This window comes from Protopterus annectens, chromosome 1.part1 (genome assembly GCF_019279795.1).
Source record: "Protopterus annectens isolate FY-2018-M chromosome 1.part1, PAN1.0, whole genome shotgun sequence".
NCBI lineage: Eukaryota > Metazoa > Chordata > Ceratodontiformes > Protopteridae > Protopterus > Protopterus annectens.
In genome coordinates, this window is record NC_056726.1 from 84110684 (window position 1) to 84133451 (window position 22768).

At 37.4% G+C, this 22768-nt stretch overlaps 1 protein-coding gene across 1 annotated transcript in view; it reads right to left on the reverse strand.

The window, feature by feature from the left end:
- Positions 1–22768, reverse strand: part of IMPG1 (interphotoreceptor matrix proteoglycan 1) — a 1456118-nt gene that overhangs the window by 984217 nt on the left and 449133 nt on the right. The window contains exons 6-7 of the mRNA XM_044086796.1: positions 5866–7251; positions 5079–5734 (exon numbers count right to left, since the gene is read on the reverse strand). Coding sequence (XP_043942731.1) covers positions 5079–5734; positions 5866–7251 — 2042 coding nt within the window. The remainder of the gene's footprint in view (positions 1–5078; positions 5735–5865; positions 7252–22768) is intronic.

The window sequence follows — 22768 nt, forward strand, 5'->3', positions numbered from 1 at the left end:
TACAGGTGAAACTATATTGCAGTGCCGCATACCATGTACAGGTGGAACTAACTATATTGCAGTGCCACATTCCATGTACAGGTGGAACTAACTATACTGCAGTGTCACATTCCATGTACAAGTGGAACTATACTGCAGTGTCACATTCCATATACAGGTGGAACGATACTGCAGTGTCACATTCCATATACAGGTGGAACTATACTGCATTGTCACATTCTATATACACGTAGAACTATACTGCAGAGTCACATTCCATGTACAGATGGAACTATACTGTAGTGTCACACTCCATATACAGGTGGAACTATACTGCAGTGTCACACTCCATATACAGATGGAACTATACTGCAGTATCACATTCCATATACATGTGGAACTATACCGCAGTGTCACATTCCATATACAGGTGGAACTATACTGCAGTGTCACATTCCATATACACGTGGAACTATACTGCAGTGTCACATTCTATGTACAGGTGGAACTATACTGCAGTGTCACATTCCATATACATGTGGAACTATACTGCAGTGTCACATTCCATGTACAGGTGGAACTATACTGCAGTGTCACATTCCATATACAGGTGGAACTATACTGCAGTGTCACATTCCATGTACAGGTGAAACTATATTGCAGTGCCACATTCCATGTACAGGTGGAACTAACTATATTGCAGTGCCACATTCCATGTACAGGTGGAACTAACTATACTGCAGTGTCACATTCCATGTACAAGTTCAACTATACTGTAGTGTCACATTCCATATACAGGTGGAATGATACTGCAGTGTCACATTCTATATACAGATGGAACTATAATGCAGTGTCACATTCCATATACAGGTGGAACTATACTCCAGTGTCACATTCTATATACACGTGGAACTATATTGCAGTGTCACATTCATGTACAGGTGGAACTATACTGCAGTGTCACATTCCATGTACAGGTGGAACTATATTGCAGTGCCACATTCCATGTACAGGTGGGACTATACTGCAGTGTCACATCCCATGTACAAGTACAACTATACTGCAGTGTCACATTCCATATACAGGTGGAACGATACTGCAGTGTCACATTCCATATACAGGTGGAACTATACTGCAGTGTCACATTCCATATACAGGTGGAACTATATTGGCAGCAGAGAGGAGTCAATGGGAGGGGGGCTGCTAGCATGTGCAGTAGTGTGGCCTGCAAGTCATCTCCATTTTACAGTGGGAACAAATCAAAGATTTCACTTCTCCATAAATGGGAAATCTGACCCATGATATGTTTGCCCCATTGTTTGGATGCTGAGTATGCAGTCTGCCATGTGTACCTTCCCATGTCCATTATACAGGTGGCACTGCTGTGTAGCACTGTTTCTGGGATGTACATCTTCACATGTATGTCATGTATGTCAGCTCTCATATTGCAGGCAGACTCAATAATTGCAGTAACAATGGCTGTCATACAAGTGTAGTTGCAGTACCATATGTCGTTGGGTTGACTATGCAGGTCAGTAGAACCAGCAAGAGAGCTTGGACTATGAGAGGAATGGATAATGAGATTCACTACATTAGACTGTATCAGAAACTTATTACCCACTTTTGGTATAATGCATTTGCAATGCATTGCATATATTGACACTATGAGGTAATACCCCACCCCTAGAATGTTGTCATAACCAGGGGGAGTCTTGTAAATCAGAAATGGGGTAGCACTGCTGGATGTCAGAGTCTCTCTGCTAATACTACCCTGCTTATTTTGGAATTTGGCTCGGGGTGATTTGAATGCTCATTGTTATGAGTTTTTTTTAATTACCAGTTATGGGGGACCCATTTCTGGTGGAGAACTGCAAGGTGAAGAACCAGAAAAACACTACACAATTAAAACAAAATGCATATTGGTGTATCTAAACTGTAAGCTGATGAGAATTTCACCGAAACACAGATCCAGCAAACAGTACTCAATAAATTACATTCAGAATTCAAAAAAAGTGTTGCAATAGACAGTAATACATTAGGATTAAAGCTACAAGCCTGAAGGAGGACTTATTGTAGATCCAGAACAGAAAACATACACATCCCACCACTACCCGACTAAAATAGTTGGAAATACAATAAACACTAGTTAACAAAATTAAAGAAATTATAAATATGGTATGCTGTTGGCTAGTCCAGAGGTGCATTTTACAATGTCCTTTGTACTTTTACCAAAGTACTTTGCCAAGATGTTCTCCAAGTATCTAGTATGTTGATGTTTTAGGATGTGCATTCTCTTTGAAACAACTTTTCTTGCCTGTCATTTAACTTCTTGCTGCTTCTGCCTTATCCCCACAGGTGTATCTAGTAGCATCACATTTGTATGCCATATTAACAGTTACCATGTCACATCCATGTAGCCATGGCTTGCTGAATAGTCAAACATTCTTTCCCCTATGAGCTATCCAGAATCCTATTCCAGTTTCTATACCATTCCTGCAGTTGTTTTCAACAAGATTACTGCAATGCATTTCAGTGCTCTGTGTTAGCTTTGCTTCCTCAGTGATTGCTTATTCATCAATGTGTAGCTCCAAATCCCTCTTTGATAGATATGAAAGATAAACAACCTGATTATTAAACTGGAAATTAGTTACACATAAGAAAAATTCTAATGAAAAATAAAAACGAGTGCAGAAGCAGCCAGAACAATTTATTTAACAAATATATTAAAGCGCTTTTTTGTCAGCAATAATAGCTGACTTCCTCAGAAATTACAATAAATAAACCACAACAACGCATTTAAAAGTTTCAAATTAGGTACCAATTATTACGTAAGATGCTGAACAACCTTCCCAATCGATTTAAAGAAACAAACTGAATTCATTAACATATCGTTAAAAATATGTAGTACCTATCAATAACACAAAAAAACTTATTATTAAACAGTTAAATTTCTAAAAAGCATCAACATTATTAAAATATTAGTCAAACATGAATATGTAACATATAATACCCATAAAATTATTGGTAGGTGTGTATTTATAACAAGTAGCCAGTGGGTGACAAATAAGTGAGTCAACAACATAAGGTCAAAATAGACTCCACTAAAACACTATTGTAATCAAAGAAAGTGTTAAATGTAGTCAGTAAAAGAAGAAAGAACATGTTACCAGAGCTAAAGGCTAAAATTCATCTCTTAAGACTGTTCAATTTTAACAGACTTGAAATTGAACAAGAGTCATTAATTCCTGGGTAACTGTACGCATTTAACCTGACTTGCCAAATTAACTCAGCTTCTTCCAACTTGAAAGATCTAGGTCCCCCCCTGCTATCACAACTGACCTGATCAATGACTAAAAATTTAAATGTATGATTATTAAAAACAGAAACATGTTTAGCTAGAGCATTATCAAGTTTGGACTTTTTCATAGCATATAGATGCTCATATATCCTATTCCTAAGTCTCCTTTCGGTCTTACCAATATAGAAGACCGGGCATAATGTGCATCTGGCTAGATAAATAATGAAGGTAGAATTACAGGTAAATTTGAATTTTAATTTGTAAGAAATACATTTAACTCAAAACAAGTTGCTTCATCCACATATCTACAATAATTATAATTTTGGCACTTCAACATACCTGCATTACGGACTACTGAGGGTTTACTACCCTCAAGGACAGATTTTATACTCTTCCCTTTCCTAAAGGCGACTTTAGGTCTATTGCCTAATTTTCCAAGAATAGTAGGATACATTTTAAACAATTCCCAATTCTTGTTAATTATGTCAATGCAAATATTACTTCCCGTACTAAATGTTGTAATACAATAAGTTGTATTAGTATTATTTGTACAAGCAGCTGTAATTTCCTCTGATTCATATGTCATTAGAATGTATCACAAGATCAGGGGTGCCTGGGGCCGTGGTGTTGATAACTGGGAGTAAAGGTTGGTAAATGTTCTGACTTCTCTTATCCATGATTTCCTGTATTAGGTTATCCAAGAGGCCTTCAGGATAACCTCGTGATAAAAACATATTTTTGAGCACTACACATTCCTCAAAAAAGTCGTCATCCAAACTGACCATCCTGGCAGCTCTTACTAATTGGCCTTTGGCAACCGACTTTTTCTGAGAAAAAGGATGACAGCTAGTAAAATGTAAAAAAGTGTTTGAATTAGTTTTCTTACGAAATATCCTTGCAGTATAGTAATTGTACTCGTAATTCTTACTTAAGAGTACATCAAGGTAAGCAATACTATCAGTCCCAAATGAATGTGTGAACTCTAAAAAATTAGTAGTATTATTAAAGTATTGTAAAACCAAATTACTTGTCATCATTCGCATTAATCAAAATAAAAATGTCGTCAAGAAATCTAGTATAGTAAATAAACTTATCAAGATAGTAGTTGTTACTAGAAAATACAAATTCAGACTCCCAATGTGCCATAACTAAGTTGGCTATACTTCCACCACAAGGAGACCTCATTGCCACTCCCACTTTCTGTAAAAATAAGTCATTATAGGACATAAAGAAGTTATAAGAAAGGACAAGATCACTGAGTACAGATACAAGGTAAATTTTCCTGTCAGGAGCATTATGTTTCTTTAAAGCAAGGGTCATCCATTCAAGTGCAATGTTGTGTGGTATACTACTATACAAATCTCTCACATCTATAGTCAGAAAATTGGTGTGGCGGTTGTAGTCGACAGCTCTTATATTCCCAAGGAATGTCCATGAATCTTTACATATCTGGGCTTCCTTTACTACATATTTCTGAAGTATACTATCCACTACTTTAGCAAAAGAATAAGTAGGTTACCCCCTGCTATCAACCAGCAATCTAAGTGGGGGATTGTCAATACACTTATTTATTTTTGGAATCCCAAAAATGCATGGGTATCTTGGGAATAACGTAGTTAGATAACCATACATTTTTTGGTTGATTCTACTTTCGATGTATAACTCCTCTATACAGTCCTTAATTAACTTGTAAGCCCTGTTGACTTCTGATCTTGAGCTAGGTTGATATGTATCAGAGTGTAATACTTCATCCATACGGGTCTGATAATCAGCTGTACTAAATACAACCAACCCCCCCTACTTTATCTGGTTTACAAAACCTAAGGTTTTGAGATTTGAAAAACTGTAGGTACTCAACTTCTATCATTTTCAAATTAGGGCTTGTATTACGTAATGCACTATTAGTGTTAGCGTGCCTAATGTCCAGCTCACAACATTTTTCAAATAATTCCAGAGCTGGGTGGAGTGGGGGGTTGTAAGTACTGGGAATGTGCAACTGTCCGTATTCAGTGTAGGTAGAGTTGTTACCCATTAATAAAGTAAAATTCAATTTCCTAATAAAAAGCTTAATATCTAAAATAGTATCAGCAGTATTTAAAGGTTTAGAAGGGACAAATGTTAGACCCTTAGACAAAAATTCCACCATCTCAGTGTCAAATTTGGTGGTACTAAAATTGTATAGTTTAAAATCACCCGATTTATTACTGACAACGTCCACATGTGGTGATTTTAATGTATAATCAGTATCAACCACATTATAATCATCAGACAAAGGTATATCAGTAGTATCAACCTCCGAAAGGACAAGATTGTCTTCAATGTTCTTATCTCGGGAAGGAACATCAAAGAAAGCTCTTAATAGTGGCTCTTGTCGTTTTGTTTGTTGTTCCTCCACTTCGTGTTTATTTGTGGCTGTTGGAAGTTCCTTGTTTTTGATCTTGCCCCCGTAAAGGGGCGCTGCTGAAAATTTGTATGTTGGTTTAAGGAATTCTGATTATGTTGACCACTTCTTAACCTCTCACTCCATGGTGTAACACTTGTTTCACCCACATTTAAGTTCTTATCAAAAAAATTAGGATCATTGTTACCTGGACTGTGCTGTAACAAACCAGTACTAGTGGAACCAAACTCTTGCGTTGAGGGACTTTGTTGACCACCGCTGGTTGCAGCAATAAGGTTAGAAGAAAAAATGCCCTTTTTCCATGTCTGACCTAATGGGGGGTTAGGATAAGCTAACCCTTGCTTATAAGCATCACAGTCTCTAAAAAGTTTCTTTATTTTTTGGGATTGTAATTTAAACATATGTTCATCGATGCTGACAAAAGTGCGCTCGTATTCAAATTTGTATCTGTTGAACGCAAAGTCATTGGTAATCATTTTATCTAAGTCAGTGATATACAAAGAAAGTTCCTCTATCCACAGAGTATAGTGTTTGACTATTAAATCAATTAATTCCAATCCTTGGCGGTTGGACAGGTTGACCAAATCAGTGTGAAACACTGAACCGGCCTCTAGGCCGGTTGGGTACGGTGCACGTCTTAAACCTTTTGGAACTATCTTCAAAGAAAGACATTCAGTGAAATAAGCAACTTCAAGTTGCAACTTCTTTAATTTAAATAAACATGCATCGAAAGTCTTTAGTTTGGAACTAATACTGTTTGACCCATCATTTAAAGCGTTATTATCATTAAGCATAGTGCTATTATTATTAGCGCCAATACTAGATGCTTTAGAAAAGTTGAAACAATTTTTAAGCCAAACTGGTAGACTTGCATTAGAGGTATTACCTTCATTCTCAGTGTTGGAATGTAGTATTAAAGGGTGGGAGGAATTATCAGTATTAACCCCATCATGTAAGGAACGAACAGTCTTTCCAAAGGTAGAATTATCCATACTGACAAATTGCCGGTCTCCTCCAACCACAGGCAATAGTTGCTCCCGAGCTAGTCCTTCATTAGACTCAGTAATGGGAGCACTACAGTTAATTGAACCCCACGTTGGTAATTCCTTCTGGCATGTACTCTCACCAGACCATTCCAATCCAATAGCATCCACCATAACAGTTTGCTCCGGTTCAATGAGATCCGCACCAACAGTATTAGGAACAGGAAGCTGAAAACTGTCTATAGGTGTATTACCATCCCTACGAGACCCATAAATTGGTGTTTCGTTGTGTTCAATACACCTAGCGGTATTATGCTGCACCTTTGGTTGGTTTACCGCTAACATATAAATTTCGCGAAAGTCACGGTGTTCAGCATCAACTTTATCCAGTCTAAGAAATAAGCTCTCCAGCTTACGATTAATTAAGTCCAAACAACTGCCCACGACCGGATCAATTGAAGTATCCAATAAGTCCCCGGCAGGAAGACTCGGTTTAAAGACAGCAGGTGTTTCTTGTGGTTTAAAAGAGTCCATGTCACTGCTTGCACCCATTGCCATAACAAAACAAGAACTAAGAACAGGAGATAAAACTAATAAAAAATAAAAACGAGTGCAGAAGCAGCCAGAACAATTTATTTAACAAATATATTAAAGCGCCTTTTCCTCAGCATTAATAGCTGACTTCCTCAGAAATGACAATAAATAAACCACAACAACGCATTTAAAAGTTTCAAATTAGGTACCAATTATTACATAAGATGCTGAACAACCTTCCCCAGTCAATTTAAAGAAACAAACTCAATTCATTAACATATCGTTAAAAATATGTAGTACCTATCAATAACACATAAAAAACTTATTATTAAACAGTTAAATTTCTAAAAAGCATCAGCATTATTAAAATATTAGTCAAACATGAATATGTAACATATAATACCCATAAAATTATTGGTAGGTGTGTATTTATAACAAGTAGCCAGTGGGTGACAAATAAGTGAGTCAACAACATAAGGTCAAAATAGACTCCACTAAAACACTATTGTAATCAAAGAAAGTGTTAAATGTAGTCAGTAAAAGAAGAAAGAACATGTTACCAGAGCTAAAGGCTAAAATTCATCTCATTTCATTTCATTTGATGTCTGCAAGTACATAGTTATTAGCTTACTCTTGTTTGTGTTACATCATTGCAGAAAGTCAAAAACTTTTCTCTTAAATCTCACAGTAAATTGATATATATTGGATATCCTTGAAATAACACAGACACTACTGCTTGCTTGCTTTCTTGCTCAAGAATAAATATATCCACTGTTTTGTAGAAAATGACTAACCTCAGTACAGTCCCAGTATCAATCCGGATGCAGAAGATGGGTAGGAATTAATCTTACACTTTAAGAGAATCTGTATTCAAAACCTCATTTCCACTCATAGATCCCTACCTATTCTTCAGCATATACTGTGTCTCTTATTCCTGGTGTGCCAATAGTAAGGAAAGATATATGACTAATTTTTGTGGGTTAAAAGAAATCTTTGATATGCAAAACAGAAATATGTATTAAGTCTTTTTTAAACATTTGTTTGGTCCCCTCAGACCTCATTTGTACCAGCCCTGACCCCCCAATGTTCTACATCCAGTCTGGGTCTACCACCATCCTGATACCACCCCCCCCATACTTGCTCCAGTGTTGATGGGGCAGGTTGTGGATCTTAAGGGTGTCTTGGGGCCTTGGCTGTCTGTGCTTCTATGTGGTGGGGAGGTTTACTTTATAAGCCCTTCTCACTCTCCATTTACCTGTCACCACGCTCATTGCTCACTGGTCGTGACCAATGGCAACTCCACTCTTTGGACCACATCTCCTGTTAGGGAGTGCCTTCAGTGAGCATCCTCCCTACAGAATGGGCACTCCCATCCCTCCCTTCTGCTTTGTCATTCACCAGAGCCAGTAATCAAACCTGGGTCAGCTAGATTGAAGTTATGGCTTTATCCATCTTTGCCACTGGATTGGAATGACTAATTTTGAGGTTTCCCAGTATATGGAGGAACAAGTGCTTTTTACAACAGGTGACAAGTATATTAGAGGGTCAGCCCAGGTTGGAAGGTTTGGAGACAAAGCCAGATAGGCAAGATTATGTTGGTTTGGACATATGCTGAGGAGGGGTGCAGTGTATATTGGGAAAAATATGCTAAGGATGAAGCTGCCAGGTAACAGGAAAAGAGGAAGGCCTAAGATAAGGTTTATGGATGTGGTGAGAGAGGACATGCAGGTGGTTGGTGTGACAGAGCAAGATGCTGAGGACAGGAAGAAATGGAAACAGTTGATCTGCTGTGGCGACCCCTGACGGGAGCAGCTGAAAGAAGAAGAAGACATGCATTTGAAAACACAATGTCTATTTCCAGAAAGAGAAACACAATACCTTGCTGACTTTAAGGATAACTCATTGGGTTTATATTATACAGGCTATGATCCAAATATAATGTTAACACTAGTACAGGATATAGAAACTGAAAGTATTCCCACATTGTCTGAACACATACCTCAACATGTTTGAAAGTATATGTATCAGGCCTAAGGTCTATGTGTGAACTGTCTTCATCCTAGAAGAATATTTTGGAATTGAGACACATCTCAAGAGGTATGCAGACAGAAACTGAAATTCAAGAAGATCATTTAGATAGTTTGCAGATTTATATAACACTGTTATCCCTGATGAGAACTAATTCCAATTTTTATGGATGTTTTACCATTTCTATACATCCAGGCAAGATATATCCTAATCCAATAAGAAGAGAGAAAGCAGAGTCAGGAAACAAAATATACTAGACGCTACTCAGGGATATATCTGTGAAATAGCAGTATAGCTTTTCTCCATTAATTTCTAAGCTATACGCATTTTTAGCACCATAATTTTTCCCAGCCTAGACAGTTACAAGAAGTGGGTAAAATGACACCTCTTTTTAGAAATATACTCTGAATGATGAAGGTCTTAAACAATCTATATACAAGGACAGATGTATAAACTATGAGGTTTACTTAGATAAAACCATTATACAATGACACAATAACTTGTATAAGCTGTACGTTGGATGCGGATACTGAGTTCCATTTGCTAGAGATGCAGTCAGCTTTATCAAGGGGGTTGGTGCCCTGGGTGCAGACTGTTAGGGGGCATTATTGGCAATGCAGAAAAGGTGCTGATTGTTCCCTGCAAATTAATGGTATGAACAATGGGTACACATGCTGATCCATTCCAGCAATTGCAAGCACTAACAGTAGTTATCTAAGTAGTCAGAGATGAGATCACAACTGCTTTAATGATCTGCTTACAGTGCATATGTGTTAGGAACTGTACCAAGGAGCTGCAGTTTTAGATTTTTTTTTAACAGTGCAAAGAGCTATCACAAGCAAATATAATAGCTTTTTGGCCAGAGATTGAACTCTGGAAGATTTTTTGATTTTTTTGGGGGATAGGGCTCTTCAGATTTGCTGGGTGAGGGGGGGGGCACCAACAGGGGATTGCTCAGTTAACCAACTGACTTAGCTACAGCACTGAGTAAATGTGACATTCATTAGACCTCTAGAAATCAGGCTTAACTTATATATTCAATGTATAAAAATGACAGACAATAGTCAATAAAATAGCAACCATCTACAGATCAACTGCTGACTTATTCAGGCCTTCTGAAGGTAGGCCTTAACATATCCACATTAACTGTACAGAAAATGGTCACTTAAGCCCCAAGTTTTGGATCCTATATCATGAAAGGGTACAGAATCAACCATTCTGGACCTGACAGCTGTTTGTCAGACATTTCAGTTTTGGACTACAAAACTATGAACTTATCAAAAAAAATGGAACGTCTCAGCCTCACTTTAAATCAGCCCTGGAAACCAGAGCAAGATAAATTTCTATCGAACTACCTCAACAATTTGTCATAGTCATACAACAAGGTGAGGTTGCTTAGTGCTGGAGAAACTGAGGTATAATAAATCCTAAATCAAGTCGACCACCAAAGCCGAGTATTTCTAGGTGTTTAATATTAATCAAAACAGTCATAAAAAACAGGGATAGTTAAGTGCTTTTACGGTAAAAACTGCTTCTTCAGACCTTGTATAAAAACTAAAAACGCTCAAATTTAAAATACAGAAAGTAACCAATAGAATTCATTTACTAAATTTCATATGGTCAAAGAACTGGGAACTTGATAACACACCTCCTAAACAGTCATTCATAAAAACTAACAGATGTAACCAATCATGTTTTAAAATAGAGACCCCCACCTTTACCTAACATTGCAAAGAATAGGAACATCAATGAGCAAAGGGGCATGACTTGAGCACTGCCTTCAAATAGACGTACCCATTAAATCCCGGGTATTTATTCAGCTGTAATTTCAAAATCCATTTAAATTCACAAATTTTTGATCCTGTTTTTTTTATATCCCCACCCATGGGACTCTCTTCAAGTCATTCAAAAACAAAAATTTGAAAAGAATGTTTATCATACTCAGCCACATGTTGGGCTAATCCTTATATCATTAACATGCTCTAGTATCCTTTCTTTTAACATACAATTTGTTTTCCCAACATAAAAAGTGCAGTATGCTACACATTTAACATAATAAACTAAGTTTTTACTTCTACAATCAGCATAAAAATAAATTCAGTCTCATAGCCTGGAGATGGGTGGTCAGTATGGAAACCAATATGAATATATTATTAGCACGCACTACATGGACGACATTAAAATGTGCCAATACATTCACAGACAGGGAGATTAAAGGTAATGATTTCTATAGCATAACTGAAACTGAAGTATAGTAAGGCACATGATAAAAGAGATGTGCTTTCATGGATGTCCTCCTAAGATGGATCCTTTCCCTTCTTCCATCTTCCTCATCCTTCACAATACAATGAATCCTCCTCAGATTTACCTTAAGTGTGTCATCATTTCAAGCCTTAAAGGTAAGTAACTCTAGTTCTGAATCTGATTAATACATTACTTACCTAAAGATGCACAGTGCGTGCTATCTGAATATGAGCTCCATAATTTAGGCATGTTTAAAAGTTTACTTTGGCTTATGATAAGTCTTTTGAGAAGACACATATGCTTCATTGAAATTTTAATAATAATTAGGTATGAACACCTTGATTTTCATTAAATGTATTTATTACTTTAAAAAGTTTAGATAGTACAAGTTGTATTTTTAGTAAAAAGAAAGTAAACAGATTCACAACTCAATGTGATTTTAATGTGAGAACACATGGGGCCAGAATCAAAAAACTTTACTGCATTGTGCTAAGTAAATTTGCAATGACAAGTGGATTGTGTAGGATGTGTGTGATTCAGAAAACCAAGGTCTACGATGTGGCTAGACCAAATAATGTGGTCAGGCATACAATATGCTAATGACTATATAATGAGGTGCTGGGTATGGTAATGAGGCAAAACAACATGATGGAGCAATTCAAAACTCTTTAAATGCTGTGCAATGGCACTGTACCTGCTTTATATTTGAACTTGGCTGTATGCCCGTGTTCTGATAGCTACTCATGGAATTACGTTAGGGTTGCTGCAGGCATTGTAAGGTATCTGCATTAAGTTGTCATTGTAGCTGCTATACCTAACTGTGCATAACATCACCCCTGGACAAAATAAAGTAAAATATGTATATAACATAAATATGCAGAACTTGCATATATGGGTAAAGTTTGAAAGAATGAACACTCATATCAGCGAATGATTTTTTTCTGTCGTAGAAACAATGAATGCTGTAACGAGCAAATGTTCTTTTAAATTGAGTTTTTGTTGGAAGCCTTTTGGATGGGATCACATTGCAGCAGGTTAAGGAAAATTGCTCTTGTTTCACTGTTATGTAATCTGAGGTATGTAATTAGTGGGGGGGGGTGGTAACGAGGGGCTTGTCCTCGCAAAAAAAAACAAAAACACAATTTTAGTTTTTCATATTTTTAATTAGATTCATTCTAAAATGTTTACTCTAAATGTTTGCTCTTGTGAGTAATTAATATTTCATACAGACACACACACACACATATATATATATATATATATATATATATATATATATATATATATATATATAATCAGTACAGATCTCTGAATGCACTTTCCACCAAAGCAGAAATCACCGAGCATACTTAACTGACTGTGCTGTTCACCGAAGCAGCATTTTCGGATAAGTGTGCTCGTTGTGCCGGTCGTACTGCAGTGTGGATAAGGGAAAATTCCCTTTTCCCCACTGCAGTGCGACCTTGGAGTGAGAATATTAAAGTAGGCATGTGTGAGGTGCAGGGGGGCTTGCCCCCCTGCATAGAAGTTGGTTTAATGTTGTTTTTAAACATATTTTACCGTAAGTGCTTTTTCGGTGAAAGCTCTTTTGGTAAAGTATTGATCTTTTGATCAAAAGTCCTAGATCCATACATATATATATATATATATATATATATATATATATATATATATATATATATATATATATATATATATATATATATACACACACACACACACATATTCAGAAATAGTATCAGAATGTGGAAACCTAACACAAGGCAGGCAAATCATCTAACAATGTACTAAGGGCAGGACATAGTTATCATCAACTGCACAGGTGAGGAAAGGAGCTGGTTCTACCAGGAATTACAATGGTTGAATCACCACTCTGGCTAGAAATCTGTGCAATTAGGTTTCTTTAGTCCAGTGAAGCTCTTTGCCTGTCACTGTGCAGATTCACTTGTCAGGGCATGATGATTACTATTATTGGAGCATAACTCATTATTGTTTTAGCACCACTCAATTTGTGTGACAAGCACACCTGGAAAACATTATGTAGATTTCTACTCATTGCTGTACACATGTCTGAGTTCCTGCAGTCAGCACTGGGCATACATGGTCAGCCAATGATTTTAGGGTGAGGGAATTGTCATGCCATATTTAACAATCTGCAGATGGAGTTGCCATAGAGCATGTATTGCCAACAGCATACACACAGGGGTGGGGGGGCTGACATCTTTCACAGCTTAAAGTGCCACTGAAATCATAAAAATACAGTATAAATATTTTCTGAGTTTGCTATCTGTCATACAAATGATGTATCCATCAATGCTAATCATCTTGCAGCAAATGGGGTGCATGAGCAGTGTTCTGATTGCCATTTATCTGCCGTTTTCCCTGAGATTCTTCAAGGTGATGCATAATGATTGGAGATGGAGAAGGTAGTGCTCTTTTTAGACCATAGAGGTAGTGTGAGGAGTAGTTTAAAAGTTTTCTGGACATCCTCCATAAGGAGTACAGCTAGGGGATCCTACAGGCTACACTACTGTCAGTATAAAGCTGAAGGTTCATAGGTTAGTACTAGGCTAACTGCCCTTGGGAGCCATTTTTTAAGCCTAGCGAATTATCATTTGTGAAACTCAAACTCTGCACCTTGTGTTTGTAAGGCAAACACCTTAACCATTAGGCCACCCTCCCAAGCCCGGAATAGTTTGTGCAATACTGTCACCCATGCTGCTGGCTGAAGGTTCATAGGTTAGTACTAGGCTAACTGCCCTTGGGTACCATTTTTTAAGCCTAGCCAATTATCCTTTGTGAGACTCAAACCCTGCACCTTGTGTTTGTAAGGCAAACACCTTAACCATTAGGCCACCCTCCCAAGCCCGGAATAGTTTGTGCAATACTGTCACCCGTGCTGCTGGCATCCCATGTCTGGGGGAACAGTATGTCACTATTACAATGACATAAGAGTCATAATGCTGACCTCCTGCAATAATGGCAGAATGAAGTTAAACAGCAGTCACCACCTCTGGACTGTCAGTACCACCTATTTTAGCAACACAAATAACCAGAAACTGAGTGCCATCTGCAAATTCTACATTATGCCTTTTTATGTCCCGTTCCCCTGAAGAGATCAGAAGGAATGGGCAGCTGCCCAGGAGCATATTGAAGTGCCTAAGAGAGTGCTAGGGTAAGTAGCCATGCTTCATAATGTCTGACTTTTAATGTTAACAGTAGCTGGAATTAAAAACAGATGTATATGTTTCATATATCAGTGCCAAAGCCATCGGTACTGGCGCCCCTCAAAGGTAGCACTGCAATGTTTGACATGTTTGTGCACATAGGTGGGCATGTAAGTCAGGATGTCAAGGCTGTGTTCTCACATTGTGAGGATGCCTGTGGGTTCAACTCCCCCACCACTCATTTGCGCATCATAGAAAATATGTCATGTATATTTTTCTGTCTCAGTAGCACTATAGCAGCATTACATGGGCCATATATGAAAGCTCATTAGTAGTTTGGTGGATATTTTCCAGTATAAAACAGGTTTGTTTCCTTTGCATATCATCTTTGATTTAAATATTTGTCTAAGCAGCACATTTATTTCATATATGTGTAGTAATCTAAGACATCAAACTGCATCTATGACCACTATCACCTGTGTGGTCTGTTTAAACAGCTCCTTCCTTTAATCATCTATCTGTTAGACTCCATGTGATGATGGCTGTTTGTTATTGTCTCTCTGCACATATATCAATACACACAAATATATATGTGTGTGTGTGTGTGTGTGTGTGTGTGTGTGTGTGTGTGTGTGTGTGTGTGTCTATGTCAGATGATCATCTTACTGGAAACTCAAAAAATATGGAAGAGCGCATATGATTGAGTTTCTGAAAACTCGAAAGTCAACCCCTCCCCTACAAAAATCTACCTTTTTTACCTCCACTCCACAAGCCCCCTGCAAAAGTATATATACCAACTCCAAGAGTGCACTACAGTGAGGAAAAGGATAAATTTCCCAATCCTGTCTATACAGTGATCTTCATTCAAAAGCTTTGAGTTTTCAAAAATGTGATCATATGGATGTATGTATTATATAGTTGTATAAACACAAAAAGGCTTCTAAAATCTCATCAAGTGTATTACATTTGCTATAACAGTATTAACAAAGTGAGAACTTTAAGTTTTCATTGCAGTTTTATTTTTCTTTCCCACTCACTTTGTCTCTATCGTTTCTCTTCTATACATATATTCTGTATTTTTTGTTTCTCTCTATTTCTTTTATTATTATGTCTAGCAACACAACAACCTGCACCCCTAACACTGGTTAGCCTCGTTGGCCCTCTGACAGGTGGCATTAGCAATGCCAACCCCAGTGGAAACACCCAGCACATCTGGATCCCAGCCTGCCACAGATTAATACACATCTCATGCCCTGTATGCACCACCTGCCTCAGGTACAGTTGTACCCACCAGTATTAGTGTGAGTGTGGGCAATGCTTTTGTCACCCTTCAGCAGCTGACAAAGATTGTGGGGGATGTCATCAACAAAAGGTTAAATGCCTAAATCATCCAAATAGAGAACATGCTCTGATGACTTGCTGAGTTGCAGCCCTGCCCAGCACTGTCTCCAACACCTGAGCCAGAGCTCAATGGTGACAGTACCCAGGGTGATGAGTAACCTCCCATTGGGTCTCCACTGGCAGAAACTGCTGATGCAAACACCAAATCCTAACCCCTAAGCTAATATTCCCCTCCCTTTGTTGCCCATGCCCATCTGCATTGCTGTCCTCACCTTTGTATTCCCTCTGTTTGCATGACGTTTCCTTTACCATTGTTACCCCTTCCTCATTGTGTTTACTTCCCAACCTGTTAATCATGTCTGTCTTCTGCAGCTACTTAACCTAACCCTAGTTCCTTATTTCTTCCTTCTCCGCCTTTCACTTGTCTTCATAAAAACAAAATGAGAACATGTCCCACACAAAAATCCCTCCCCTTTCCCCCTGCTCATTCCATATTGGTTGACCTTTTGTTCTACCCTCTGCCTGATTCTCCTTTTCATCTCTTTCCTTGACTCCCATTTTGAGCTTTTAATATGAAAGCGGAACAGATAAATACACCACACACATCTCCAAAAGGGGCTTCCAAATCACTTATCTTTTTGCGGTCATATTGCTTGCGATGGGTCCAAAAGGAGACTATTGATGACCATGTACAGCTGATGAAAAATGACACTGCTCATTGTATAGTAACAATGAAGTCTAAACAATATCATGCACTACATGCAACTGCCTCATTTCCCATTGGTCTTCAAATGAATTGAGAGCTGTAGTGCAGCAATGTGCACATATGAAATAGGGTAAAGCTTGCACTTTTAATATGCTGCTTTCTGGCTCACTTTGTTAATAATGTTTCTGGAGTGTCAACGCACAGAATTCAGGGTTCAAATCCCCTAAGGGTTGCATGTTTTTTACTTTCCTGCTTCCATTGTGTAAATGTGTAACACTTGCTTGGTATGTACTTCCCTGACACCTTTTGTGTGACTGCTTCTATAGATCAACATTTAGTATTAGTGTTTGGTAGAATGTCACTGTTGAGAGAACCAAGTTCATCTCCCCAGAAGCCTGTATTTTTGTCTGCTTCCAGTCTACCCACCTGCTATGTGCTTCTCTGACTCCCTCAGTCTGTCCACTTCTATTGTTCACATTGTATATTCAGCATTTTGTTGACAGTTAGAGCAGATGGTCATTAGATTAAAACACCTGAAGTCTGTATTTTTTGTCAGTTTCCAGTCTGCAAATTTGTTACAATCACCTGTTATGTGCTTCTCTAACATCCTCAGTTTCTATAGCTTACCTTGTAAGTGATGATTAGTAGACAATGAGTGCAGAGCATCATGTGTTCAAATCCTCTGACACCTGTATTTTTTGTACTATGTGATTCCTCGACAACATTTGTCCAGCTGCTTCTATGACTAACGTTTTAAATGCTGCGTTTGGTCAACATGTAGTGCAGAGAGTCATGGGCTCAAATCCACTAACAACGACATTTTTTGTCTGGTTCCAGTCTGCAAATGTGTCACAATCACCTGTGATGTACTTCCCTGACATCTTCTAGGTGATTGTTTTTATGGCTCATCTTGTTAAGAAAGATCTGGGTAAACTGGAACTGAAAAGTGTTGATGATTTAAATCATCTTAGGGCTGAATAGGTGTTTTTTATGATATTTATGTTATAGTATAGGTACACTGATCAGGCACTGATGATGTCAGGACTGGTGTAAGTCAATAATTCCTTGTCCAATTTTCACATTTTCAGGTTCAAGAACTTCAGATTGATAGCTGTATGAATGTGCTGTACCCCCTTCTCCATTGTGTTCTGTCACTTTGTTTGTTTCTGTGGCCATATTGCCACCTCTATCCTCCTCCCTTGGGTATATTTCCCTTATTTTTTTTCCAAATGACATGTCTCTACATATCTGTAGCCTTGAGTTAAGACAACAGATCAGCTCCACAGCAGTATCATCTGTGCCCATATTTTCATGATGACTAGTCTAGAGGTTTGTGCTAGGTCAGTGTTTACAACAGCTTGTACTTTACTGTGGCCACAAGTTGATGTAACATGCTCTTCCCATGGGTCCATACTGCATCTGAGATGGCCAACTCGTTGTTGGCAACAATGGCTGGGCCATATGTTTCATTAATGAACCTTGGGGCCCATTACACATGCTTTGTAAACAGTGCTGGCTTGTCTGTGATTATGGACATGAAGTTTCTGAACCCTTTCGCAGATTAATATTTTGGCATACGAATGAGAAGATTGCTAGAAGTTAAAGAAAAATAAAATACAAGGAGGACAGCATCAAGAGAGTTTTTTCACACTGAAGATGTTATGGTTTTCAGTAAACAGTGCCTAGCTGTGGATACAAATAGCAGAATACTACCATAACTCTGTGAGGTAAGCATTCATAATACCACAACTGGAAAATATATTATTATAAAGTATTTCTTTGTAAACAACAGATAAAACTGTTTTTCATCTAAATTGATACATCAGCCTAAAGTGATTGAAAGTAACCCAAGTATTCTTAGTAGTAAATTGCAAATGAAAGCTAATATAGTGCTCACTTACCTAACACGCAACAAACTTGATAACAGTAACTTACATAATACCTTTTCCCATATTCTCCACGCATATGCACCCACAGCCTCCCCAAAGCTATTAATTGCTAATATTCTTTCTTGCTGTTGACTACCCATTATAATCCTGTTTTTTTTTTTTTTTTTCTTACATATCTCTTTGTTTCCTTTTCATACAGCTGTAGCTAAACTTCACTCACGGCTGCCCCCCCTCCCCCACCTCTCAAAGTGAACAGATTCTGCAAATTATCCTGCAAACAACTAAATCAGAAGGGAATTACTAATGGGACTTCCTGCTGGGACTTTCACCCAACTAATTATTTCATCCAGTTGTTAGTGTTTTTTTTTTTTTTTACTTCTTTTTTGTTATATTGTCATAACGTGCAGGATTTCAAGGGCTTTACCCTTGTTCCCTTCCTTGTCATTACAATAAACTGCCACTAGGTGGAAGCAGAACACCACCAAACAGGTCTGTATTAGATAATCGAAGCTTTAGGTAATCGAATACCTAAAGCTTGACACCTAAACAGCGAAAGCTGTAAACCGTGAATGGCCACTTCCGCAAATTTTTCATAGGGAAAGAATTTGCTTGGCCGGACAAAAAAAACAAAAAAACTTTTAAACCTTAATCAAGTGGGGAACTTCACCCCCCCACCTCTCCTAAGTAAATATACCAACTCTGAGATCGCTCTACAGTGGAGAAAAGGCAGATTCCCGATAACAGCCAAGCAAATTTTTTCCCTTGTTTAGGTGTCCAGCTTTAGGTATTCAATTACCTAAAGCTTCGACTATATGATATAGACCCCCACCAAACAGCTTAATCTCAGTCCCAATAAGCAGGACAGTGCTCTGCAGATATTTATCTTCTCAAGCATTTCTCTCTACAGTAAAGACACCCAAGTCCCTTCTCAGCATTCATTCTTAATACACAGTGAATAAATGGTGGAAACACAGTAACTGGGCACAATACATGTGAATAAAGCACAATGCCACTTACCTTCAACAGTCAGACTCTTGATACTTTTTTCGGCTCGTACCTGCTAGGTAGGGCTCTTGGACATACAACTCCCACAGATGTACTATTTTATTATCTCACTTCAGATACCTACTCACAGCCACCTACTCCCCTCTGTCCTATCCTAAATTACTAACTCTCACCTAGATTAAGCTGAACAACTTTCCCTTATAATGTTAACGATCCTTATATGAACTTGTCTATAGACAAACGGTTTAGTATTTTTTTTTTCTTTTCATTTTATGTTCATTACTCTTTCAATATTACTTCTACTACACTTATGTTCATACAATCATATGTTATTACCTTTTATATTTTCTAATTGTATGTCTAAACCACTATGCTTAAGTAAACATCTTATGTATTGTATCTTACCAGATGTTCTGGAGCTTTTCTCCTCAGGCCTCCATTGAAAACAGACAGCTATGTCCAGTCAGACATTCCCGGCAAACAAATGTAAAATAAATAAATAAAAATAAATCATACTGATTATCACTTGTAGAGTTATCCTTCTTTAAACCTATTGACATATGTTATGTGAATATAATCATCATTAAAATGACAAGAAAACATTGAATTATTTTAAAACAATGACATGCAAACCATATCATTGTTATCTGACTTATGAAGACAAAATAAATAATTAAAGATAAGTACGTAGACATTTAATTGTCATTACCTTTACAGAAATCTTGGTGTCATTGAAGATTTTGTTAGGTATTTTGTCAGTGAAGGTTACTATTTCTGTTGACATGACATCTGTAAATAAAAGATATCAGATGAACAGTTGTGAAAGTTTTAGCATTTTTCAGAAGCTGCTTTATTTATTTAAAAGTAGTTTCTATTTTAAGTAAAAAAATAAAATTAAGTAAAATAAAATAACACTCCCCATGTTGAATAGTTTCCAGTGTGACAGTGTGACTCATCAAGTTCTATCTGGACAAGGTTACATTCAGAAGAAAACAATTGTCCATAGCCTCATCCAAAAAAAACAAACGAAAAGTGTTGCTTGCCTCCTTCCATCCCTACTGCGCATCTACAATTGTTTACACTTCCATAGTTGAATAGTCATGAAAAAGGAGAGCTTATCAACATTGCTGGTAATGATTTCCTGTGGAAACAGTTAAGGTGAAATTGAACTCTACTTACCTGAACTTAACCAGGTAGCACCTTGCCAATTTAAGGTCAACAAGATGTAAGGAAGCCCTTCACATATACGTCATAAAAACAAGTTCCACAAATGTTATAAAGCAGAAATGCTCTAAAATATACTTTTGCACATACAGTGACAATGTGTTTTGTGTGTGTTTTTGTGTGTGTGTGTGTGTGTGTGTGTAATATCAAGAGAGAGAGATTTAGGTATAGATATATAAATTACCATTGACATTTTACTTGTGCAAATAAAACAGTTTCTGGAGCCATAATTTTTAACTAGATTTATTTACAAAACATAAAAGAAGTTTCCCCAGTCAAACTTGGAGTAGGGGAAATCATAAGAAAAGCATAGTTTTCCATCTGCTATTGGTTTCAGTCCAAAATTCTAGTTTCTTCTAACAATTCAGTGTGTAGACTCTTTGGTTACACAGTTCAGATCGAGTTACAATAATCCTTGCTGTAACATAACAGCACAACTGTGCTTTACAATATTCAACACAATGCAGTAGTACAGCATCCTTATTGTTTCTGATTTCCCCATTAGCATGATTTAACATCCAAATGGGAATGCTGCATTACAGAACTGCAGCATACAGCCAAAAAAATGCTCTCTCTTGAGACTTCTCCAGCCCTTGCAGTCAGGAATCTAAACTTCTAACTGCTAGTACTTCAGTTATGCCGGCTAGAGTAGGCTGCTGTCAATTACCTTTTAGGAAGACAAACCTCTGTTCAGACCTATCCTCCTCCAGGAAATATCCTATATCGCCCTTCACTGGCCTACCTCCTGAGAAATGCCATTCCAGCAGGTAAAACCCTATTGTTCACTCTATGTTACTATATATATATATATATATATATATATATATATATATATATATATATAGATAGATAGATATAGATATACACACATGCGCGTGCATGTGTGTGTGTCTATATATGTAGATAGCTATTATGCATAAAAAGATTGTAACTCAGAACTATCACAGTTGGCTTTAATTATCCCCAGTCCTTTCATTTCAAGGTCCAGTAGCATCCTGGCTAAAGTCACTTAAATTTGCATGAGACTGAGGCAAGGAAACGCACCACTGTAATTCAGATAGGGTTCACCTTTAACAGAAAAGGCATGAAGTTAATAGGAATTAGCTGCCTTTGGAAGCTATATCAGGACCACTACCCCATCTAAGATCATACTCCTGACCTCTAGATTAGAGGATTCAGTAGACAAGTTTTGAGAGGTTTAAATGTGTAAAAGATGAAGGTTGGAAGATGTCTGTCATATACTTGGGTGGAACTATTGGCATACAATGAAGAAGCTAAGTGTTAAGGATTTGTGAAAAGGATTCATACCTGGAAGTCTTGTTTGCCACTGCCCTGAATGTGAACAATCCAAGAACAGTGTTCAAAAAGACTGATATTTTTATGTATTTTGCAACAGACACTTAATGTGAAGAATTAAAAAACATAGTTGAAATCAGACCACAAATCAGTCCGATTCATTGTAAGGCAGAAGCCCGAAGCAACTTCAGTACATCAGTATTCTGAGATAATGTGAAGGTTTATCTACTGAAAGTGAATGATAACCTGATTGAATTCAAAAGCCCTTTCCATCTTGATGAGCCGTCTAATTATGAAAAATCATTTACTGCCAAATTCTATGTAGTTATAACAGCTGCATAGATGCATCTGTACCCACATAAATAAATACAATGTCAAGTTCAAAAGTAAACTCCTATGGTGGAAAACCAAGCAGGCTGTATAATAAAAGAAAAAAAAACTCATTGCACACAAAAATAAATTTAACTTTAAAGTTAATTTCTCACAAGGCATGTTTTCTCTCTCTTGATTTGGGTCATTCTGATTCTTAAATCAGGATTTGGTTGCTGTCCTTTGGCACTCTAGTCAAGCTACACAAACATTCTGTAGGGCCTTCATGATATCAAGTCAGTAAATCTTACTAAAATTTTAATGTTGCTATTTTTAACTTCAAGTATTCAGATGGTACTGAAAC